Raw genomic sequence first — 22,993 nt, 5'->3', positions numbered from 1 at the left:
AGCCACGGAGCGGGCGTGGCCTCCAGTTGGGCTTTTATTCACGGAGCGCCAGGGAGGTGGAGCCGCCTGCCAGTGGCGGGAAAACCGGACGGGAGTTGTAGCTGATGTGACCGAGGAGGGCGAGGAATTGGGGACCAATGGAAGAGGTGGGGAAAGGCTTTTGATATTCGTCTTCCCCACTCTTGCTCATGAACTTCCTGTATTCCACTTCCTTTCTCTCAGCACTCTCTAGGCATATTCCTTTCTTCTGTTCTCCCCACTGCTCACCCTGGTATTTAACTTTCTGATTTTTTTCTGCCAACCTTCACCACATGCGACTCTGCCCATCCCTGAATGGATGCTGAGGATGCAGGAGTTGGTTCAGATCCCATCTCCTCTAGGAAACCTAGAGACACATTTCCAAATCTCCTTTCCCCAGGTCGGGTCTAGTCTAGAACTTTCCGACAGTGTCCAGGCCACCACTGTTCATAACCATTCTCGTCACAAGGCTGCCATTATCTCTTTTTTTAAAAAAATTTTTTTTATTGATTTTTTACAGAGAGGAAGAGAGAGGGATAGAGAGCTAGAAACATCAGTGAGAAACCAGCTGCCTCTTGCACACCTCCAATGTACATGCCCTTGACCGGAATCGAACCTGGGACCTTTCAGTCCGCAGACCGACGCTCTATACACTGAGCCAAACCGGTTTCCGCTCATTATCTCTTTACAGGTCTTTTTCTCCCATTAGACTGTGAGGCTCTGAAGAATCTGGCACAGTGCTGGACACATAGCGGACACGCAGTAAATGCTTGTTGAGTGAACGATGATCTGGGAAAATGTTCTTGGAGGAGGAAGTGAACTTGCCATTCTGCCTTCTTAGCCCCTCATGACCCTTCCTCTTCTATTTTAGGGAACTTTTCCTAAACCATTTCTGGCTAACTGATCTAATCTCCATCTGACAGTCCTCCATCCCAGCTCCCCTCTGATATTCCGACTTTAATGTGGTTATCCTCAGCTTCTTTCTCACTTCCCTTTCTATTCCTCAATTCCTTCTATAGCGTCTGTAACTGCCCAGTTTGTCTCAAGGTCCCCTTCGCTTTCCTCTTTTCAATTCAGTAAACGTACACTCCTCATATTATGTGTAGGTACATAATATACAGGTCCAGAGTGATTGCGCCTTTTTTCGGCACCCGATTCTCCATCCCCGCATTGCTCAAACCTTACCCTCACAGCCATGCTCCCGAATGGCTGAATCCACACGTGCATAGTTTGTGTTTAGGACAAAAGGTGTGTTGGGGGTCTCTCTTTGCTGGGGTTAGGTAGCCGAGCTGCTTTAAGAACTGGCTATTTTCAGGCTATGTTGGAGAAGCAGACCTCACCACCAAGCCTAAAAAGGTTTGCGGAGCGGCGACACTCCCTCAATAACAGCCCTTTCTTTTAAACCTCCAAACCTAAGTCAGCGAGGTCTCCTAAAAGGGGCAAAAGATGGAGGAGGGATGGGGAAGGACGCGAGGCGCAGAGGAGCCGGCCCGGCGCATCCTGCACTCGGACTGGCGGACGCCCGCGAGCGGGACGAGGACGCGGCGGCGTGCGCGGCCCTGGGGGCGGAGCCCGGGGGTAACTGGGAAGCGACGCCGAACGTGCGTGCGTACGTGCTCGCTCCCGGTGGCAGCGGCGGATCGGAGAGGCCAGAGCCGGAGACCCAGCTGGGACCGGGCCCCGGGCGGGGGCGGTGCGAGCGGCCCCCCAGCGGATCCTCGGGGCGGGGACGGAGCCGGGGCGGGCGGGACTGGAGCAGAGCCCGGGAACCAGGCGGGAGGTCCCAGGGTCTCGGGGTGGGGGGGTGGAGCCGCACTTCGTCGCCGCGGGGGTGCCGGGACTCCCGGCCGCAGTGCTGCCGCCATCACGGACTTCCTGTGGGACAAGCGCACGGGCCTCGCCGCCAGAACGGTGAGCGCGCGGGCTGGCGGGCCGCGGGGCCGCGCGGGAAGATGGCGACCGCGGGGCGGGCGGGGTAGGGGTGTATCGGGGGCGAGGGACCCGGGGCGAGGTGCGGGGAGGAAGAGGGTCACGACCTGCGAAGTGGCGGAGGGGAGGCGTGCAGAGTGGAGGTGGAAGGGAGCCTGCCTGGGGTGCGTCTGGGGAGACCTGTAGGAAACTTGGGAACGACCCAAGTGGAAGGTGATGGAGCAGGGATGGGAGTGGTTCCCGAGGCGAGATGTCAGAGTTGCACCAAGGCTGGAGAGAGGAAAGGCACCGCCGTGTCACTGGGAGGCTACGGAAAGCCTTTGACTCCAGAAGTTCGTTCTGGATCATCCGAGTGAGAAAGGGGAAATAAAGCTGTACAAGTTGATGAAGGCTGTAGGCCGGAGATGCTTTGTTGGAGAGGCCTGTTGGGGACTTCGGTGGCGGTCTCCGGGCGGTGGGGTGACATTTGCGTGTCTGAGCAATGTTGGGTCACCTGCAAGTATACTGCGCTTGTATCTTCTTGGCGCTCTATGAGCCCTGTTAAGCCTGGAACGAATGAACTCCCCCCCTTCTGAATCTGAAGACATGGGGCAGAGAGAGCCTCCAGTGGGAGCCAGATTTTGGAGTCATTGGCCTTTGCACACCTAATCCTTACCCCCACCAAGACTTCTGCCCTTAGGCCTATTTCATTTCATTATGCCCTCCTAGCCTCCTCTTCCTGGATTGTGACCGTGATTTCTGATTCTTTCCCTGAAGGGGAAAAGGATTTGTGCACCATGCCATTCCAGTTCCAATAACTGGAAGGGAACTGGCTCTTAGACAAGCAGTGCTGATGTTAATTAAAAAACAGTTATTCCGTACTTCCTAAGCCAAAAGGGGAGAAGCCAGATGGGACGCTGACTGCAGCTTGGGGCCTCCTGTATTAAAACCTCTCATGGGGTGTTGGGCCAGAGGTGCAAGAGTTAAGGCAGGTCAAGGAGCTAGACCAGGTCCCTAGAACTTGTTTATATTTCGTATGCATTGCTGTGTGTAGAGACCCGGCCAGTGGGCCTCCTGCCCTCAACACAGATGGTGGACACTCGGCATAACTGTCAGCGTTTGCCATGATAGAGTGTACTAAAGCTTTCCTCTGCTGCGCTGTGAGGGACTCAGCATGACACAGATCTGTCTTAGCCCTCAGCCCAGGAGCCGCTCTGGCAGCCTCCCGTCAGTGACACCATCTCACCTGTAGTGAGCTGTGGCCCAGACCTGAAGGTCTCCATGGAGCCATGTTTGTGGAAAATCAGAGGAGAGCAGTGTGCCGAGGGGGGCGTGTTTCAGGGACTGGGAGAGTTCGGGAAGGCTTCCTAGAGTTTTCAACCAGAGTTAGTAAGTGACTGCTGTTACACTTCATGGAGGAGGAGTTTCAAGCACAGTGGGTGGTCAAAAGAGAGAAATCAAAGAGAAGAAAGCAGCTAGGCACCTCTGCAACCTCCAGTCGTTGAAGGGGACTTCCCCACTATTTCTGCTTTGCCTTCTCTTCCAGATGCCTCATCCCCGAAGGTACCACTCCTCAGAACGAGGCAGCCGGGGGAGTTACCATGAACACTATCGAAGCCGGAAGCATAAGAGACGAAGAAGCCGATCCTGGTCAAGTAGCAGTGACCGGACACGAAGGCATCGACGGGAAGACAGCTACCACGTTCGTTCCCGGAGGTGAGACCTTGTACTCAATATCACTCCCTCATTCATTCATTTAAGAAAGATTTATTGGTTACGTGCTGAGCACCTGGGTGAAGGTGATGCTCAAGATGAATGACAAAGTAAGGCATTTGCACTGTGATGTCAAGAGTGTTATCATAGAGGCAGTATGGGAAAGGGCTGAGGAAGCACCGAGCAGGTTTGGTTGGACTAGGACAGGATGTGTAGTTCAAGGAAAATTTCCCAGAGTGTGTGACATCTAAACTCATCTGAAATATAAGGATGACGTGTCCCAGATGAAGGGAAAGCAAATGCGGAAGACTAGCGGCTGGAAGTAGCTGCTAGTGAGCTAATAGACAAGACAGAGTTAGGTTTGCCTGGTTTTAATAACTTAGCGGCGTATTCGGTGGAGGGATGGGTTAGGGATAGTTTGGAGCAAAGCTGGATGTAGGGAAGGCTTATGGCTTTGTTCCATTAAATCACTGGAGGGAAGGAGATGGCCCCCAGAGGATGTGGTTCTGCAGATGTCTTTTGAGATGTCTTGGGGACATGCAGGTGGTGATTCCTCCTCTGCACTTAGTTACTTCAGTTCTCTGGCCCTCAGTACTCTCAGAGACTTGATGGGTGTCTGGGAGCCATTTTTCCAGCAGTACTCTTTCCTCACGGAGGGAGGACCTTGTCACGGGTGTGGCAAGGAATGTGGCCTGAACAGATGCACCTAATGGGTGTTTATTGTCCAACAGCAGCTATGATGACCGTTCCTCTGACCGGAGAGCGTATGACCGGCGATACTGTGGCAGCTACAGGCGCAATGACTACAGCAGGGATCGGGGAGATGCCTACTATGACACGGACTACCGGCATTCCTACGAGTATCATCGGGAGAACAGCAGTTACCGCAGCCAGCGCAGCAGCCGCAGGAAGCACAGACGGCGGAGGCGGCGCAGTCGGACCTTCAGCCGCTCATCTTCGGTGAGTGCAGCCCAGGCCCTCCCCCTCCCCTTCAGCCCTCTGGGACCCTGGTAAGTGAGAAGTATCCTGTGCTCAGCTGGTTCGTGGGGCATGAACTCTGAGGTGGGCACTGAGTCCGTCTCTCTTGGAAGCTCTTCGACTCTCGGAGGGCCCCAGCATCTGCTTTAGAGGTGCCTGGGCACAGAGCATCTGTGAGCCCCAGTGCCTCTCTGGCATGCTGGCCTTGCTGTGCAGGGAGCCGCTTCTCTGCCCCGGAGGCCTGCACTCTGTAATGGGGACCTTGCTTGTGGACTGCCTTTCTCCCCCAAGCCCTGGGCTCCATGGCCCCCTCAGGAGGTGGGCTTGGGTGGGGGAAAGGGGAGATTGGTGCCTGCCTGGAAGGGCATTGTGTAGAGCATGGGGTTGTGGGTGACATTGGCACAACGACACCACTTCTCTGCTCTGCCCGTGCCTCTCCTTGTTCCCGTTTTGGGTTTGGGACTTGGGGTTATGCGCCGCTCTCTCTTCTCACCCCGATCCGCCTTACTGCATCTGACGTGTTCCCTTCCACTGTCCCCCATCATCGTCTGTCCCCCCTGGCTGGGCGCCTGTGACCGGTGGCCCCTCCACCACCCACCCCGCCTCCCTCCGGCCCCCGCTCCGACACCTGGCTTGCTCCGATCCCCCCCGCCCCCCGACAGCAGCACAGCAGCCGGAGAGCCAAGAGTGTAGAGGACGACGCTGAGGGCCACCTCATCTACCACGTCGGGGACTGGCTACAAGAGCGATGTACAAGCCAAATCGTAACAATCCTATAGCCTGTAATGGTCCCATAGCCATTCTAACGTCCCAAGCCAACCCAAGTCACAGTCTCTTTTGCCTTTTCTCAGTGGTGTTGTTTATCTGGGTGGTTTGAGTTGCTGTTGAGAATTGACCTCTGCTGTCCACTCCCAGCTCTCATGGCCCCTGGGTTAAAGGTGGTGGGAATCACACAGGGGTTTTCTTCCCCTGTGACCATCTGTATCTGTTCCCCCATCCTTCATTTCACCCCAGATTGCTGTCCCTTTTTCCTTCCAACTCAGCTCATTCCCCACCTTCTCTCCCTCCCTCTCCCCGACCCTGCTCTTTTTCATTTCAGATGAAATTGTAAGCACGTTGGGAGAGGGGACCTTTGGCAGAGTTGTACAATGTGTCGACCATCGCAGGTAACTGTCAGCCACCCTACCCCCATACCTGCTAGGCATAAAGAGGTAGCGAGGGTTATCTGGGGCCTATGTACTGATGAGCAAAAGGTAGGAGTTCTTTATGCCCCGACAGCCCCATTCAATTTGAGATGTTCTCAAGAACCCAGCAAAAGCCTCTTCTGCCAACCTACAGGGGCGGGGCTCGAGTTGCCTTGAAGATCATAAAGAATGTGGAAAAGTACAAGGAAGCTGCTCGACTTGAAATCAATGTCCTGGAGAAAATCAATGAGAAGGACCCTGACAACAAGAAGTAAGCAAGCAAAGGAGTGTGTGGGGAGTCTGAGGCTCCACCCCATACAGGAAAACCTCCCCAACCTAGGTTAGGCAGGCGGGGGAGTCAGACCTTCTCATCCATTCATCTTTTGTTCATCATCTTAGAGTAGAACGTTAGAGTAGGAAGGGAGGGTCTGCAATAGTCTCCAATTCATTTCCCTTGTTTTCAGGGCAGTTAAATTGCTCTGCAGTTTGTCTCCACCCCAGGGTGGCCTCTGTAGGGATCTGCCCTGGAAATGACCCTGAGACTGAGAATTAACATTTTGTCAAAAAAGCTAATTGAGCTTTTAATACTTAGAACTATGCTGATGAGGCCACCGACATTTATATGTAGTATTTCTGTCCACACACGTTCTGTAAGCCAAATATGTAATAAGGGTGTTAAGTGAACACATAAAAATATAATAGGTATAAACATGGCCCAGTGGTGGCTAATAGTGATATTTCAGGAATGGGAGGTGGGGTCTGGATTTAGGAATGACAGTTTGACAATTCAAGGTCAACACGAGAGCCTGGCACTCAACAACACTTCAGCAACTAGAGTTTTTTTAACTATGTAAAATTTTTGAAAATGATTTGAATCTTGCCAGGTAGTACCTCTCTTCTTGAGTCCACCAGAAAGACCATTTCCTAAAGGAACTGAATTTTGTTGGTAATACAAGTGTGTGGAATCAACAGCTATGCATCCCACCTTGTTGGAGGGGTGGTGAGCAGATGGGAGCTCATCAGACATTCCCCTTCCCCATCTCTCTTCCCAGCCTCTGTGTCCAGATGTTTGACTGGTTTGACTACCATGGCCACATGTGTATCTCCTTTGAGCTTCTGGGCCTTAGCACCTTCGATTTCCTCAAAGACAACAACTACCTGCCCTACCCCATCCACCAAGTGCGCCACATGGCCTTCCAGCTGTGCCAGGCTGTCAAGTGTGAGTGGGGTGGGCCGAGGTGGACTCTGGGACAGCCCCTGCCTCCATTGGACCTCTTCTATCTCAGTTGTGCACTGGTGAAGCCCCTAAGCAGTCAACTTGATTATCTGCACTTCTATTATTCACTGTCATGTTGACATCTCCTCTTCTGACTTAACTCCTTGACTGATGTCCTCACCATCACTGATTGGCTTACTCCACATCTAACCAAGCAGGAGCTGGAAGACAAAGCCTTTGAAATCAAAGCACTTAAATACCTCTTTTCCTTGGGAAGTGTAAGTCAGGCAGCAAGCACAAAGACAAAAGGTCGACTCAAGCTAGAGGTTTACATGTGTATAATCTGAGATGCTCTTCATTCCCAGCCAAGCAGGTGGAAGCAGAGAGTAGCACAGCCAAGGAGCCACGTAGGGAATCCAGACTAGTACATAGTTCCTCTTGAGTGTTCATAACAACACAGTTTTGCAGAGTTGATATACCTATGTCAGAACCAGTACAAAAATACAAGCTATAGAAAACTATCCTTACGCTTCAATTGAGAATTATTTACATATCTTACGTTAATAAGCATAGAGCATCTTAGACCAGGCATTTCATTTGGATGTAAAACAGAAAGCAACCTAGGAACTCTGAACCTGCCTCCTCACCAGCTTGGAGCTAGGTGACCAAGCCTAGGGTTAGCTGGTGCCAGTTAGCCCTGGCTGCCAGGACCAACCGTGACCTGGCCTTTTCCCCTGCAGTCCTCCACGATAACAAGCTGACACATACGGACCTCAAGCCTGAAAATATTTTGTTTGTGAATTCAGACTACGAGCTCACTTACAATCTTGAGAAGGTAAGATGGATAGGGTTTCCCCTTGGCCAGTGAGGGCAGGCAGCTGTGTCAGTTTGCCTTTCTCTTAACCCTGTGTGGCCTCCTTTTACTTCTTGCTCCCACATTTTCTCTTGGTCTGGCTCTTGACTGAGTAAAACCAGAGTACCAGAAGAGATTGAAAGGGAGAGATTTAAGAAGACTTCAATTGGAAGAGAATTTGGAAAAAGAACCTCAGATAACTTTCCAATCTAGTGGAAATGCTTTTAAGGTTCTTGCTCTGGACTTCTTTCTCTTCTTTGTAAAGAAAGCTCAGTTCCCTGCGTAACTCTAGAGTTCATGGAGATCTCCAAAGGAAACTCTCCCTCTCTTTGCAACATGTTATATATTTTCAGAAAAACACCAGTCACTTGGGTATAGCCTTCTGATGCATAGAGACTTGCATGCTATCCCATAATTATTCCGTAATCCTCTTCCTCCTCAACTCCTAAAGTACTCTGCTAGATATGGGGAGACTGTAAGGCAAGAGATTGGCGTGTGGTGGGGGGCAGAGAAGCAGGTCAGAGTTACTTTTTTAACGCTCAGAACCACTTCAGAGGATAGTAATGGCATCTCAGGCTGTAGTGCGGAGCTTCATTCTTTTCCTGCTTGGTTCCTAGAAGCGAGATGAGCGAAGCGTGAAGAGCACAGCTGTGCGGGTGGTAGACTTTGGCAGTGCCACCTTTGACCATGAACACCATAGTACTATTGTCTCCACTCGCCACTACCGAGCACCAGAGGTCATCCTTGGTAAGGGGGAAGGACAAGGATGTCCAAGTGTGTGAGCAGGTGTGGTGGTGAGGGTGGCACCCCCTAAGCCTCATGACACCTTTTCCCTCCAATATTCCTACCCAGAGTTGGGCTGGTCTCAGCCCTGTGATGTGTGGAGCATCGGCTGCATCATCTTTGAGTACTATGTTGGCTTCACCCTCTTCCAAGTAAGTAACTACGTGACCACCTGGGACTCTCACCCCCGATTGCCCTGTCTGCCGAGGACCTGCCTGCTTACTCGTCCACATTGCTTATTTTCCTGGCAGCTGGTCCTCAGCATCCCCTTCCCAGTCCCATGCTCAGTTCTGGCTTCCTTTCCTAGACCCATGACAACAGAGAGCATCTAGCCATGATGGAAAGGATTTTGGGTCCAATCCCTTCCCGGATGACCCGAAAAACAAGGTGAACTTTGAGTGGGAGGGACTTAACCCTTTTCCTTTTCTCTCAACAAATGGTCAATATCACATTTTCTTTTTTCTTTGACACCTTCCCTCCCCCAGCTGCTCAGATGGGGGAATAAGGGAATTATCCCACAGTAAGAGGAACCTCCTGATTCCTCAACCTCCCCTTCCCCTCTAGGAAGCAGAAATATTTTTATCGGGGTCGCCTGGATTGGGATGAGAACACATCAGCTGGGCGCTACGTTCGAGAAAACTGCAAACCACTGCGGGTGAGCCAGGCTGGGGATCAGCAGTGCCCACCACCCAGAGGTCCCTTCTTTCTTAGGGTGTTTTGCCTCTGGAAAGCATTTCACAAGCACAGAGTTGGGACAGAAGGGGAGGAATACTGAGGACATTTTTGGTTAATTGAAGAGAGATAAGAGGGAGTGGTTTTTTGGAGGGAAGGAGGTTAGACAGCCATGTCTTTCTTGAGCCAATTAGAGATCAAAGCAATGTCCTGGATTCCTTGGGTCAAAAAAAAAAAAAAAAGAATAAGTTACCTTTGAAGAGCTTAAATTTTAATGTGGAGCTAAAGAAGATTTACGAAGTTGACAAGAATATACAAGTAGAACTTTCAGAGTATGAAGCAGTACCTAGTTCGAAGGTAGGTTAAGCTGTAATATCAGAGTCGGTCCCAATGTGGTCGTGTGAAGGTAGTATTCATAATGGTCGTAAGCAGAGCCTTGGTCTTCCAAGACTGAAGCTAGGGCCTTGTAGAAGGCAGGGTTTGTAAGGCATCGTCCTCACCTTTTTCCTGCCCTCCACCACCAGCGGTATCTGACCTCAGAGGCCGAGGAACACCACCAGCTCTTCGATCTGATTGAAAGCATGCTAGAGTATGAACCTGCTAAGCGTCTGACCTTGGGTGAAGCTCTTCAGCATCCTTTCTTCACCCGCCTCCGGGCTGAACCACTCAGTGCCAAGTTGTGGGACTCCAGTCGGGATATCAGTCGGTGACGATCAGACCCTGGGCCCCCCTGCATCTCTAGCAGCAGTGGGTGTCCAGTCCAGGACACTGGTGCTTTTTTATACAAGAGAACAGAACCGGAGCCCACTCCTTCCTCCTGGCTCCCTATATACCTGTGAATATGTGAAATAGTGTAAATATGAAAGAGCTTGTACCCTGCCTTGTACATAATGCTATTCCATTCTACACTCTTCCCACCCTCACTTGCCCCTTGACAGTTGAGTTGGATGGGGGCAGAATGAGGTAACCAGGTGGCATCCAGCCCATATTTTATAAAGAATTTTGTATAGTCTTTGTGAAATAAAATGAAGTGCTTCATCTGACCTCCATCCCCGGAGTTTGAGGTTTGGCGATGCTGGGGTGGAGGGATGAGAAGATTGGCAACCTTTCTGAGTTTGGGTAAGCAGGGAGTCTCATCTTACCCTCTAAAATTAACTAATCAGGCGACCAGTTTATCTGGTTTGTTTCAGAGAAGGGTAATGATGAGTGATAACATTTCCTGCACGTTAGAATGGAGAGGGATCATAAGGTGGCACTTCTTTGATCAGGAATAATGAGGGTTGCGAAGGGGGTCCAACTACTAGGGCCATTAGACTGGACCCCTACCGTCCAGCCAGAAACCAGGATAAAAACTTGCACAACTGGGCTTGTGAGAGGCTCCCACCACCGGGGAAAGGCTCCCATCATACATCTCGAGAGACGGACTGAGCAGGATTGTCACGCAAAGCCTCTTGGGGGGTGTAGTTCGTTGGTGGGGCTGCGTCACGTGGGGTAAGGGGTGGCACTGGTTAGAGACACTGGATTAGCGCTGTCACGTGGGGTACTTCCGGCCTTTCCTTTAGCCAGGACGCAGGCGTAACCCGCTACTGCTGCGGGATCCTTGAGACTTCCGGTCGGTACAGCCAATCCGTGCACAGCGAAGCGGGGCGGACGGAGTGAGCGGAGGGAACGCTGAGAGTCGCTGCTGCCCCCAGTGCCGCCCCAGGGGCGTGGAGGGCAGGGGGCGGCCTAGTCCGTGGTTGCAACTATGGCTCAAAACACAGACGGTGGAAACCCCTTCGCCGAGCCCGGCGAACTTGACAACCCTTTTCAGGTGACTTGCGCCGGCCTCCTTTGGGCAACAGGATTGACTTCCCGGTTCCGGAGGATGGGGCTAACTTGTATTCCCATTCTTGACATTTGATCTTTGGAAGGGCCGCCACGTGAGGGTGACGGTGACTCCAGACCACTGAGCACCCTGGGGGGCGGGCCCCGTCCCTGTGAGAAACTGGTACTGGCAGTGAGGGGTGAAGGATTTGGAGAAAATGTTGGGACAACAGCGTGGCCTCCTAGGTGCAGTCCTTGGAGCCACAGGCAATTTGAAGAGGCCCCTGTGAGGTATCAGGTGCCAGCTGAGCCTCTGGTCTCTGCCCGCAGGACCCAGCTGTGATCCAGCACCGACCGAGCCCGCAGTATGCCACGCTTGACGTCTACAACCCTTTTGAGACCCGAGAGGTGAGATTCTGAAGAGCACAGGACTGCAAGGAAGGGGAGGGTGTGCCAATAAGCCCACTCTGTCGGGGTACAGGGGCCTTTTCTGCAAGCAAAGGAAGAAGCAAGCACCATGACCTTAGCTCCCTGACAGAGCGGCCATGGGATGCTAAATTCTTCTGGAGACACCAGGGCTAACGACCCGTCCAATTGGAGCCTGGCGGGGCCATAACCAAGGCTCTGTCTGGGGAGGCTTCTTTGAAAAAATAAAGTATGCAGCTGGTTAGAGGTGAGAAAACACTCTGCTTAGGTGTGCAATTAGAAGGCAAGAACTAGACATAAGTGTCTCACTGGAACAGGAAATAGAGTTTTTAAAAGTTACGGAAGTAGATGTAGATGAGTGCTTTGAGTTCTGGCTAAGGAATTTGATGTGAGGGGTGATGAGGGCTGCTGCTGATTGTAAAGGAGTTCTCTGACAAACATAAAAACTAGCTTTCTAACAACTGTGGGAGGGGCTGCTACTTAGGGAATGAGTTCTGGGTCAAAAGGTATTCGGGCTGACCCTAGATTCCTCTGTTGTGAGGGACCAGATGATCTGTAAGGTCTTTTTAAACCCAACAGCCACCATCAACCTATGAGCCTCCTGCCCCTGCTCCAGCTCCATTGCCTCCACCCTCAGCTCCCTCGCAGTCCTCGAGAAAGCTCAGCCCCTCAGAACCCAAGAACTATGGTTCCTACAGCACCCAGGTAAAGGAGGTGTGTGGATGGTGGTTGGGAAGCCGGGCCAGCCCTGGGGCCCAGGACTCAACTCTCTCTGCTCGTCCTGGGCAGGCTTCAGCTGCAGCAGCCACAGCAGAGCTGCTCAAGAAGCAAGAGGAGCTCAACAGGAAGGCAGAGGAGCTGGACCGGAGAGAGCGAGAGCTGCAGCATGCTGCCCTGGGGGGCAAAGCTAGTAAGTGGGTCCTTGATAGGGTCTGACAGTTTCTAAGGAGCAAAACACCTACGAGCTTGGGCACCAGAGCCAAATTGTGAGTCTGAATTTGGGCGCTATCGCTTATTAACAATAGTGAGCTCCTAGGCAAGTTACTTAATGTTGAGTGCCTCAGTTTCCATACTTGTAAAATGAAAATAGTTTTTGTACCTGTTTGACAGGATTGTTGTGGGAGTTAAACAAGATCATCTATACAAAGTGCTTGGCACAGTGCTTAAAAGTTGTAAATAGTAATCCTCATTGTTTTTATTTCTCTCCATCTCCTTGGACCCCAGATTAGAGATAGAATAGAGGACCTAGCGTGGAAGCGGGAGTGATTCCTTCACTGGTCTCGGCCTCACTTCTGCTCTCTTTGTGCCTTGCAGCTCGACAGAACAATTGGCCCCCTCTGCCTTCTTTTTGCCCAGTTCAGCCCTGCTTTTTCCAGGACATCTCCATGGAGATCCCACAAGAATTTCAGAAGACAGTATCCACCATGTACTATCTCTGGATGTGTGAGTAGTAAGAAGCCCATTTGGAGAAAGAGTATAAGTAGTAACTTGTACATCTTTCTTGCCCCGGAGCCCACTCAACTAGAACTACACACTTTACCTCTCTTTAATATTTAAGACTAATTTCTCTAGGATCTTCCTGGGTTAGTCCTTTTATACAAGTTAGAACTTATTCTCCAGCCTTCTAGCAAATGTGTGTTTTTGCCCGATTACCTTCCCTTGTCCTCGTGCATAAATGTATTCTGAATCCTTTAACTGTCTTCTCAAAGGGGGTTGATTACACATGATTGAGATTTGCTCGTTCTGTGTCCCCTGTGGAGGATTGTGTAAAGGCAGATGTGGTCTGCGTTTCCTTCTCTGCCACATTTGGTGAGGGCCATCGGGTGGGCTCACACGGGAAGGAGCTTTCATTGCGGTCGGAAAGAGCCGTCGTCCTGTCCCTCCATCTGTTAGGCAGCACGCTGGCTCTTCTCCTGAATTTCCTCGCCTGCCTGGCCAGCTTCTGTGTGGAGACCAACAATGGCGCCGGCTTTGGGCTCTCCATCCTCTGGATCATCCTTTTTACTCCCTGCTCCTTCGTCTGCTGGTACCGCCCCATGTATAAGGCTTTCCGGTAAGTTGGGGGCTGGGGTGATGGGGAAGTTGGAATGGACCCCCTACTATCTGCTCCTCCAGCACTAATTCTCCCACTCTCCCCATTTTTTCTCCTTGCAGGAGCGATAGTTCATTCAATTTCTTCATTTTCTTCTTCATTTTCTTCGCCCAGGATGTGCTTTTTGTCCTCCAGGCCATTGGCATCCCAGGTTGGGGGTTCAGGTCTGTGAGGCTGCTGTCTACCCTCAACCCTTCCCCTGAGTCCTCTAGACCAAGTCAGGGTACTGGGTGGGAGTTGTTCAGCAAAAGGAAATGTGGTTTTTGTCCTTGGGAGGTGCTGGTTTACGGAGAGAGACAGGACATACTTCCAGGATAGAGAGAGCCCAGACAGAACTCTAGACAGACACAGGTTGAGGGGAAGAAGGTCAATCTGAGAAGACTTCCTGGAGGAGGTGTATGTAATCACAGTTGAAGAGCAGAGGGAGAATCTTCAACAGAAGGGTCTATTTATTTTATTGTATTTTAATTTATTTACTTTTAGAGAGAGAGATTTGTTGTTCTACATATTTATGCATTCATTGGTTGGTTCTTGTATGTGTCCTCACTGGGGATCGAACTCACAGCCTTGATGCTCTAACCAGCCAGGGCCAGAAGAGTCTGTTTAGAGTGAGGATGTCTGGAAGAGCTTGGAGAGCTGGGAAGTAGTTCAGAAAGTGGGTCTAAACTATGAAGAGAGTGGATGTAGTTTGGGAATGTGGTGCATAGAAAGCTACCAGACAAATAGGCGTGACTGTCGATAGGAAGGGTGGAAATAGGGCTTGTTTGGGACATAACCAGTGGAGAAGTGGGGAAGACAGAAACCCAGCTATGAGCAGGCCCTCTTCACTGCCACATCCCTGTCCCTCCTTCCAGTGGCTGGATCTCCGCCCTGGTGGTGCTGAAGACCAACACGGCTGTCGCTGTGCTCATGCTCCTGGTCGCCCTGTTCTTCACTGGCATCGCCGTGCTGGGAATTGTGATGCTAAAGCGGGTGAGGGGCTGTGTGGAAGGTGGGGCCAGGAGAGTGAGATCATGTGTCCCTAGGGGCCTGGGTGGAACATTCAGGAGGAACCGGGGAGGGCCAGGCTGATGGGCGGGTTCTGAGCTAATGGACCTCTGAGGTAGGGGGAGTGCTTATGGTGTGTGTGTGTGTGTGTGTGTTGGAGGGGATCCAAGAAGGGAAATCGAGAGCAGCAGGCTGGGGAGTGGTGGCGGTGGTGTTAGGCCGGAGTAGAGTAGCAGTGGCTGGAATGTGCTATGATATCTCTGTCCTCTACTTGCAGATCCACTCCTTGTACCGCCGCACAGGTGCCAGCTTCCAGAAGGCCCAGCAAGAATTTGCGGCTGGTGTTTTCTCCAATCCTGCGGTGCGAACCGCAGCTGCCAATGCAGCCGCTGGGGCTGCTGAAAATGCCTTCCGGGCCCCGTGACCCCTGACGGATGCCCTGGCCCTGCCACTTGAGGGGGCTGACTTGGCCCCTCTCCCTGAGGTCTCTGGGACTTGTGAGACATAACTATTTGATGTCTCCTGTATAATGCCCCCAACCCCGCAGCTGTGACTGCTGAACCTGATTTAGGGGTCGGGGAACCCACGGTGACCCAGTCACTGCTCTGCCTACACCCCACTGCCCAATCAGGCCACACCGCTGCCACCCCTTACACACCCCAACCCAGCTTCCCTCTGCTGTGCCAAGGCTGTTGCTTCGATTATTTAAATAAAAAGAAAGTGGAACTGGAACTCAAATTCCTGTTTCTGGGGTTTTTGGGAACGAGGACAGAAAGAGTGCCCTAGTAGGTTTGGCTCAGTGGATACAGCTTCGGTCAGGGCGAATGCAGGAGGCAACCAGTCAATGTGTTTCTCTCACATGGTCCACTCTCTCTAAGAAATCAATGGAGAAATATCCTGGTGAGGATTAAAAAAAAAAAAAAAAAAAAAAAGGAGGGAACGAGTGAAGGCAGAGTGTGAATTCCAGAGGGAAGGTCAGGCCTGGCTGTAGTGTGAACTGCCAGCTGTCAGGGTGGGGCAGCAGAGCTGGGTGGCAGGCTGGCTGGTGCAGACAGAAGGAGGGAAGTCCACGGTTGGGCGTGGAATCACAGATTCACCAGGGAGCCCTGCTCCCCACCCTTCCATTAATGACCCGGAAAGAGCCGCTGCCTCTACTGAGAACGCCGTGGGGCGGGGGGTGGGGGGTGGGAGGACTGAGAGGCTGGGTGGGGCTCAAGCGAGCGCCCAAAGGGTTGTTGGCTGGGGCCTGGGTCCCGGTAGAGGCAGGGACTGGAGAGCACTTACCTTACCCGCAGACCTGCCTGCCTGCTCTGTGGCCAGCTCCTGCCATCCCCCGCTCCGGGGTCTTCCATGCTGACTACAACTCCCGGGGTGCACCGCGCAGCCACGCTCCTCCTCTCGCACCATCCCATCCCCACCCCCTGCCTCCAAACCCACTGCAGCCGGAGGTGGGGGAGCGGAGCGTGGCGGGGAGGGGAGCAGGGCTGGCGACTGGAGGCAGCGGTACCTTGGCCTATCCCACCAACCAGCCTTGGATCCCACCGGACACTCCGGAGGCACGTCCGCCGCCCCGCTAGAGTCACCTACGCCGACCCCTCCCCTCCTCCCCAGACTTCTTTCCCATCCTCTGGACTTCACCTTCCCCATCCTTTCCTGGGCTCCCGACCTCCGTCCTCTCCTCACTCCCTCTCCTCACTCCCGGACCTGCCCTTCTCGGCGCCCCTCTTCCCTAGGGAGATGCGATGAGCCTGTGTCCCAGCGCCCTCATCGCCATCCTGGGCACGGTGCCCATCCAGTGCCCGTGGTGGGGAGGGAGCACTCCGCGGCCCCTCTGTGCCTTCCCTGCCTTGACCCCCCCTCCAGCTGGAGTCCCTGAGCCATGCCCCAGGGGACCCAGCCAGGGGGTGGGCTCTAGAGCGAGTGGGGTGGAGAGGAGGAAGGACGGGGCCCTGGGCTCCTCTGAGATGCTCCCAAGTGCCAGGGGGGGCCGAGCGAGGCGCAGGCAACCGGGCGGCAGGCATGATGCCCTCGCCTAGTGACTCCAGCCGCTCGCTTACCAGTCGTCCTAGTACCCGGGGCCTTACCCACCTCCGCCTCCACCGACCCTGGCTGCAGGCCCTGCTCACGCTGGGGCTGGCCCAGGTGCTCCTGGGCATCCTGGTGGTCACCTTCAGCATGGTGGCCTCCTCTGTCACCACCACCGAGAGCATCAAGAGGTCCTGCCCGTCTTGGGCTGGATTCTCGGTGAGTTGGGTGCACAGTTGTTGGGTGGGGGCGGCTCCTTGGGCCCCACCCCTCCACACCAGCTGCCAGTTCAAAGCCTGGCCTCTCCTCCCTCTCCTGGCCCTCTCCCTCCTGAAAGGGCTGGGTGCACCCTGTGGTGAGGGGCTCACTCAGGTGCCTCCCCTGCCAGGCTGAGCCTGTGCCCACTCTGTCCCCAGCTGGCGTTCTCCGGGGTAGTTGGCATTGTGTCCTGGAAGCGGCCATTCACTTTAGTGGTAGGTGCCAGGGTCTGGTGTCCACTGGGAGGCAGGTGCCCAGCACCCGAGGGGATGCCCATTTATGCCCTCAAGAAGGGAACTGGCTCTCCCGTTCCTGTCACCCAGGCACGAATGAGTGTGAAGGAGGGTGGCTCCCTCCTTGGTAGCCCCCACTCCTGAGCATCCCAGCCCTGATCTGCACCCTGTGTCCCCCAGATCTCCTTCTTCTCCTTGCTCTCGGTGCTGTGTGTCATGCTCAGTATGGCTGGCTCTGTTCTCTCCTGTAAGAATGCTCAGCTGGCCCGAGACTTCCGACACTGCTCCATGGTGAGATTTGAGGAGGGCGAGCCGGAGAGAACTGGTTGGGGGAGATGTGAGGGACACCTGACTCAGTCTGTCTCGCCCTCCCCACTCCACTCAGGAAGGAAAGGTCTGTGTGTGCTGCCCCTCTGTTCCCCTCCTCCGGCCCTGTCCAGAGTCAGGGCAGGAACTCAAAGTTGCCCCTAACTCCACCTGTGATGAAGCCCGAGGGGCCCTCAAGGTGAGCATGCACCCCCCAGCTCTCCCATTCCTTTCTCCCCCACCACGCCTCCCCTCCTGGGGTCCTCACGGGCCCAGGATATGTGGGATTTACCCATTCCCCTCATACATCCCTCTTTCTCTCTCTTTCTTTTCCCAGAACCTGCTCTTCAGCGTCTGCGGACTTACCGTTTGTGCCACCATAATCTGTACCCTCTCAGCAATTATCTGCTGCATCCAAATATTCTCCCTTGACCTCATGCACACGGTGAGGGGGGAGCGGGGTCAAGGCCAAGCAGATGTAATGGAGGGGTGGCAGGGGTGTATGTGCTGGGACTGGGGTTGAGGGGGTGGTGACTACAGTGATTCTTCTAAGCACCAGGGGCTGTAGATCACCCATCAGGAACGTCTATTATTGTAGGGATGTTAAGGGGGCCTGAGGGGGGGGAGGGTGGTGAGGAGAAGGAATGACAGGGAGTAAGAAAGTATGTGATGCCAGCCTGGGGCCAGGAGAGGGGGCGGAGTCGAGAAGATCCTGGGTGGGGGTGGGGATGAAGGGTTGATGTGCTGGTGAGGACACAGCAGGTGGTGATTCTGGATGTAGTTGGGGTCATAAAGAGGAGGCATTATTTTAGATGGGCAGGGCCAGAGCTGGAGGTCCTGGGTGGAGGCAGGGTTAGAGGAGGGGCTGTTTCTGGCTGAGGGAGGGGCCAAGCGGAGCCGCTTCGAGGGGCGGGGCCAGAAAATGTAGATGAGGCCAGGAGTTTGGGAGCCCGATAACCAGAAACCAGGGTTCTTGCTTGCTCCCCAGCAGCTGGCCCCTGAGCGCTCGGTCTCAGGTCCCCTGGGGCCTCTGGCTTGTACCTCCTCGCCCCCGGCCGCTCTCCTGCACACCATGTTGGACTTGGAGGAATTTGTACCACCTGTGCCCCCACCTCCCTACTATCCCCCAGAGTACACCTGCAGCTCGGAAACAGATGCCCAGAGGTGAGGCCTGGCGGGCTCCTGCTGGGGAAGCTAAGGCAGGGGGAGGGGGGGCTTTGGCTGCAGCCTGGATTGGTGGGGAGGATCTTGGTGGAATAGTTCCCCAGGCTTTGACCCCTCTCCCTCTTCCCACCAGCATCACCTATAATGGCTCCATGGACAGCCCCGTGCCCTTGTACCCTACTGATTGCCCCCCTTCTTATGAGGCCGTTATGGGGCTCCGAGGAGACAGCCAGGTGAGAGCAAGGCTTGGTGTGGGCCAGGGAGCCAGGGCTAGAGCATGAGAGCCGAGTGCGCTGCAGTCATTGGATGCAGATCACAATGGTTCCCAGGACCTGATAGCACGAACACATCCACCGCCCTCTTTGCTCTTCCCTAGAGCCCGGTGAGGTGGGTGGGGTAGGAGCCATTGTTTCCGTAAAACAGAGGCCCCCCTAAGCGACTTGTACAAAGTGGCACGGCGGCGGGACTGGAATCCGGAACGTCCCCAGTTCTGTCCCGCACGTGGGGGTGGCCCTGTCGGGGTGCAGACCTAGACCTCTGACCCTTGTGTCTTCTTCAGGCCACTCTGTTTGACCCTCAGCTTCATGATGGCTCCTGCATCTGCGAGCGAGTGGCCTCCATTGTGGATGGTGAGCAGAACGTGGGGAGGATGGACCAGGGCCGGCTGCCTGGGATAGCAGAGCTGGGTGGGAGCGGAAAAGGGGGAGACAAGGCCGAGCTGGTGGTGTGTGGACCAGCGAGGGCGGTGGCTTCCTGGAATCCTGGACTTCACGGTCCCCTTGGCGATAAAGCGAGGCGGAGCGGCCCCCCAGAGGCCGGGCCTGAGCCGAGAGAAACGGCCTGGGCCGGGCCGGGCCGGTGCTACCCAGCGCCCCCTGCCGCCCACAGTGTCCATGGACAGCGGGTCCCTGGTGTTGTCGGCCATCGGCGACCTGCCGGGGGGCTCCAGCCCGTCGGAGGACTCCTGCCTGCTGGAGCTGCAGGGCTCCGTCCGCTCCGTGGACTACGTGCTCTTCCGCTCCATTCAGCGCAGCCGCGCCGGCTACTGCCTCAGCCTGGACTGCGGCCTGCGCGGCCCCTTCGAGGACAGCCCGCTGCCCCGGCGGCCCCCGCGGGCCGCGCGCTCCTATTCCTGCTCCGCCCCGGAGGCCCCGCCTCCGCTGGGGGCCCCCACCGCCGCCCGCAGCTGCCACCGGCTGGAGGGCTGGCCGCCCTGGGTGGCACCCTGCTTCCCCGAGCTCAGGCGGCGGGTCCCCCGGGGAGGCGGCCGCCCAGCTGCAGCCCCTCCCACAAGAGCCCCCCCTCGCCGCTTCAGCGACAGCTCAGGTTCCCTCACCCCGCCCGGGCACCGGCCTCCTCATCACCCGGCGCCCGCGCCACCGCTGCTGCTGCCACGGTCACACAGTGACCCAGGCATCGCCTCCTCCAGCAACACCGGTGAGTACCCCCCCCGCCCCCCCACCCTAAGGTTCAGGAAAAGGTAGGCGCTGGGAGTTGAAGGACCAGCGATGGCCACCAGGATCGGGAACTGGTGAGGTCCCTGCAGGGGATGGAAGAGCGAGGGAGACAGCTCCCGCGTGCTCGCCTCCTAGGAACACCGCATCCGTAGCTTGGTGGCGAAAAGGGGATTTGTTTTTGAAACCCACATCCACAGCTCCCAGCTTGGACCAGTCACCAAGCCTGTTTCTTAGCTATAAACCAGGCGGAGCAATAGCGCCTCCAGCATGGGAGCTTCAGAGTTACGGAGGAGGGAGGCGATGCAAGTGAAATGCTTAGCACGCTCAGGGCTCACGATCACCGTCATGCCCCGGGCACGGGGAGGATGTGGCTGTGAACCACACCGCCTTGGTCCCTGCCTTGAATTGTGCCACCTGTGGGCAGAGATGAGGTCCCCTTGGTTGGGATGGGGTGCGGGAGCTCCTCTGGGCTTGAATTCTCACAGGAGGGTGGTAGGCTGGGCAGGTGTGTCCACTGAGCAAGGCCCTGTTTGCCTCTCTCTCCCCTTCCCCCCTCCCCCCCCCCGCCCCCAGCTGACTTCAGGGACCTTTATACCAAAGTGTTTGAGGAAGAAGCTGCTTCTATTTCCTCTGCAGATACAGGTCAGGCGTGTGGTTAGTGCCCAGGGGTTGGGGGCTGGGGGGGTGCTGCCTGGCCCTCTCTGCTCCTCCCATTCCACCCATCCTCTCTCTCTCTCTCTCTCTCTCTCTCTCTCTCTCTCTCTCTCTCTCTCTGCAGGGCTCTGCTCTGAAGCTTGCCTCTTCCATCTAGCCCGCTGCCCTTCCCCCAAGTTGCTGCGTGCTCATTCAGCCGAGAAACGGCGCCCTGTTCCCACCTACCAGAAGGTTCCCTTGCCCTCGGGCCCTACACCTGCCCACTCCCTGGGGGACCTGAAGGGCAGCTGGCCAGGCCGGGCCTTGGTCACGCGTTTCCTCCACATGTCCAGGAAGACCCCGGACCCCAGTGGGAACGGAGCCCACGGGCATAAGCAGGTAGGCATGAGGGGAGCCTGGGAAGATGCCCAGGAAAGCCTGGAGCTTCAGGTTGGGCCACATGGATGTCCTCTCCTGTGTCCCCCTTCAGGTGCCCCGGAGCCGGTGGGGACGGCCAGGCCGAGAGAGTCTCCATCTTAGAAGCTGCGGGGATCTGAGCTCTGGCTCCTCCCTGCGGCGCCTCCTCTCTGGCCGCAGGCTTGAGCGCGGCACCCGCCCCCACAGCCTCAGCCTCAATGGGGGCACCCGGGAGACAGGGCTCTGATGTGGGCTTCTTGCTACATTGAACAGATCCAGGTGAATGCTGGGGCCACAGACCCCAGCTGGTTGGGACCAGCAGCCTCCAGCATTCCCTTGCACTGGCTGACACTAAAAGAAACTCGCTGTATACCCCTCTGTTATTCCTTTCTCTCCTACCTCTGGGGCTCCTGCTGCTTGCCTCTGCTCCTCTGGCCTGGGAGAGCTTCTGTCCTGTCCGCATGGGTATTCAGGCGGGAAGATGCCCTGCTTACAGCACTGGAGGAAGAAAATAATCGAGTCCTGCCCCACCCCCAACCCCCCAGCATGAGAGTAACTCTCTCTGATGTGTCAGGGGCACTATGGCCAGGGCAAGGCTTGGCCAGGGTGTTTCAGCATGAGGGGCTGTGTGCCTAGACAGCTGGGTGGTGAAGCATGGAGAGTCATAACAACCTGGGTGGCCTCTCAGCTCTGCCACCTCTAGCTGCATGATCTTGGGCGAGTTATTTAACCTCAATTTCCTGACCTGTAAAACATGGCGAGGACAAATGTTTGTAAAACTCTTAACACACTATGTAAGCCTTCAATAAATTTCAATTCCCCCCCTTCTCGTCTGGATTATTTTTTATCATCAATGAAATCTGTTCTAGTGTCTCTTACAGATAAAACTCTCTCAAGATTTACATTGCTTTCAGCTGCACACGGTATCTCTGCTCCTTTTCATAGCAGAATGTTTTCTCTTCCTTCCCTGCACTCCACTGCCTATTCCCAGGCCGGGCTCTTGATCAAGTTTTCAGCAACCAAAAAAGTGGCCATTTCTCCGCCTGCAGCTCAAACTCTAACAGGCGTTTACCCAGAAAATCAGCATCTTTCTTCTTGGCTTTTTCCCTTTCTTGTCTTTGAAGATACCATGTTTTCCTATTTTTTCCTCCTACTTGACCCTCTGGTATCCTTTGAAGCGTTTACACCTCTGCTGGGCTGATTAACAGGAAGGCCCCAGGGCTCTCCCCTCAGCCCTTTTCTACTTTAACTGTTGGTAGAGGGCTCTTCCAAGACCTATAGCTTAAACACCATCTGTATGTTCATGGATAACTCCCACCTCGCCCTCTCCATGGGCTCAAACCTCCAACCGGACATCTCTGCTTGGATGTCAGTGGGTGTCCCAGCCTCAGCATGGCCACAACCGAACGCCCGATTCCCACCTCTAGCACCTGCCCGCCTGCACTGTTCCATCTCAACAAGTGGCACCACCACCCCGTTGCATATTCCAGAAGCTTGGGACTCAACCTGATTTCTTCTTTTCCCTCATCCATCACACCCAGTCCTATTCTGAACTCATCCATGTCTCAGCAGCTACCCAGCTCAAGTCCCCAGTTTCTGCCAGCATCGGAATTGATTTATCATCTCCTTTCTTCCTAACACTCCATCCTCCACTCAGCAAAATAAGAAATCCTGTCACATCAAGATTCCACCCAAATCTGATGTCTTCCCATTGTATTTAGAATAATCTCCAAACTTCTTCCCAGGCTATAGACAGGTAAAACCTGGTCTGCTTTGCACAGGGCCTCTTCACCTGCTTTTTCCCAAGCATTAAACGCTGGGCCCTGTGGCTGTTGCCTTCACTTAAGCCTAATTCACCTTCTCA

The 22,993-nt window shown here is 54.6% G+C and overlaps 3 protein-coding genes across 11 annotated transcripts; all 3 read left to right on the top strand.

The window, feature by feature from the left end:
• Positions 1-108: 108 nt before the first annotated feature.
• CLK2 (CDC like kinase 2) lies at positions 109-10,368 on the top strand. 5 transcript variants are annotated; one of them, XM_054712061.1, is made up of 13 exons: positions 109-146; positions 3,473-3,642; positions 4,374-4,599; positions 5,280-5,367; positions 5,717-5,783; positions 5,956-6,072; positions 6,854-7,020; positions 7,758-7,852; positions 8,488-8,617; positions 8,723-8,805; positions 8,961-9,040; positions 9,218-9,308; positions 9,850-10,368. In XM_054712061.1, the coding sequence occupies exons 1-13, from the start codon at positions 138-140 to the stop codon at positions 10,033-10,035; spliced, it is 1,509 nt and encodes a 502-aa protein (XP_054568036.1). In that variant the 5' UTR covers positions 109-137; the 3' UTR covers positions 10,036-10,368. The 5 variants fall into 5 exon arrangements, with proteins under 5 accessions (XP_054568036.1, XP_054568035.1, XP_054568034.1 ...); XM_054712060.1 differs by having other exon boundaries at positions 4,371-4,599; positions 5,283-5,367; XM_054712059.1 differs by having other exon boundaries at positions 4,371-4,599.
• A 566-nt stretch (positions 10,369-10,934) lies between these two features.
• On the top strand, positions 10,935-15,374 carry SCAMP3 (secretory carrier membrane protein 3). Its single transcript, XM_008155698.3, has 9 exons — positions 10,935-11,138; positions 11,462-11,539; positions 12,137-12,262; positions 12,347-12,467; positions 12,872-13,000; positions 13,451-13,610; positions 13,712-13,813; positions 14,504-14,621; positions 14,914-15,374. Exons 1-9 carry the CDS (start codon positions 11,073-11,075, stop codon positions 15,058-15,060), a joined length of 1,047 nt encoding a protein of 348 aa, XP_008153920.1. The 5' UTR covers positions 10,935-11,072; the 3' UTR covers positions 15,061-15,374.
• Positions 15,375-16,088: 714 nt separating this feature from the next.
• ENTREP3 (endosomal transmembrane epsin interactor 3) lies at positions 16,089-21,948 on the top strand. Of its 5 annotated transcripts, none has more exons than XM_008155701.3 (12): positions 16,089-16,880; positions 17,078-17,134; positions 17,333-17,443; positions 17,538-17,657; positions 17,796-17,903; positions 18,450-18,622; positions 18,756-18,855; positions 19,182-19,251; positions 19,511-20,059; positions 20,653-20,721; positions 20,858-21,111; positions 21,203-21,948. In XM_008155701.3, the coding sequence occupies exons 1-12, from the start codon at positions 16,656-16,658 to the stop codon at positions 21,374-21,376; spliced, it is 2,010 nt and encodes a 669-aa protein (XP_008153923.2). In that variant the 5' UTR covers positions 16,089-16,655; the 3' UTR covers positions 21,377-21,948. The 5 variants fall into 5 exon arrangements, with proteins under 5 accessions (XP_008153923.2, XP_054568109.1, XP_008153922.2 ...); XM_054712134.1 differs by having other exon boundaries at positions 18,447-18,622; positions 20,891-21,111; XM_008155700.3 differs by having other exon boundaries at positions 18,447-18,622.
• The last annotated feature ends 1,045 nt before the right edge of the window (positions 21,949-22,993 follow it).

This window comes from Eptesicus fuscus, chromosome 22, assembly GCF_027574615.1.
Source record: "Eptesicus fuscus isolate TK198812 chromosome 22, DD_ASM_mEF_20220401, whole genome shotgun sequence".
Classification (NCBI taxonomy): Eukaryota; Metazoa; Chordata; class Mammalia; order Chiroptera; family Vespertilionidae; genus Eptesicus; species Eptesicus fuscus.
Note: the sequence above shows the minus strand (reverse complement) of the source record. Positions and strands in the feature narration are given on the sequence as shown.

Excerpts from the sequence above, each read along its gene's own strand:
- ENTREP3 (XM_008155700.3), top strand. The coding sequence starts at position 16,656 with ATGATGCCCTCGCCTAGTGACTCCAGCCGCTCGCTTACCAGTCGTCCT. Across the intron at positions 17,444-17,537 it reads ACTTCCGACACTGCTCCATG|GAAGGAAAGGTCTGTGTGTG; the intron begins GTGAGATTTGAG and ends CACTCCACTCAG. Across the intron at positions 19,252-19,510 it reads AGTGGCCTCCATTGTGGATG|TGTCCATGGACAGCGGGTCC; the intron begins GTGAGCAGAACG and ends TGCCGCCCACAG.
- CLK2 (XM_054712059.1), top strand. Across the intron at positions 7,021-7,757 it reads GCTGTGCCAGGCTGTCAAGT|TCCTCCACGATAACAAGCTG; the intron begins GTGAGTGGGGTG and ends TTTCCCCTGCAG. Across the intron at positions 8,806-8,960 it reads TTGGCTTCACCCTCTTCCAA|ACCCATGACAACAGAGAGCA; the intron begins GTAAGTAACTAC and ends TTCCTTTCCTAG.
- SCAMP3 (XM_008155698.3), top strand. The coding sequence starts at position 11,073 with ATGGCTCAAAACACAGACGGTGGAAACCCCTTCGCCGAGCCCGGCGAA. Across the intron at positions 11,540-12,136 it reads ACCCTTTTGAGACCCGAGAG|CCACCATCAACCTATGAGCC; the intron begins GTGAGATTCTGA and ends TAAACCCAACAG. Across the intron at positions 14,622-14,913 it reads GAATTGTGATGCTAAAGCGG|ATCCACTCCTTGTACCGCCG; the intron begins GTGAGGGGCTGT and ends CTCTACTTGCAG.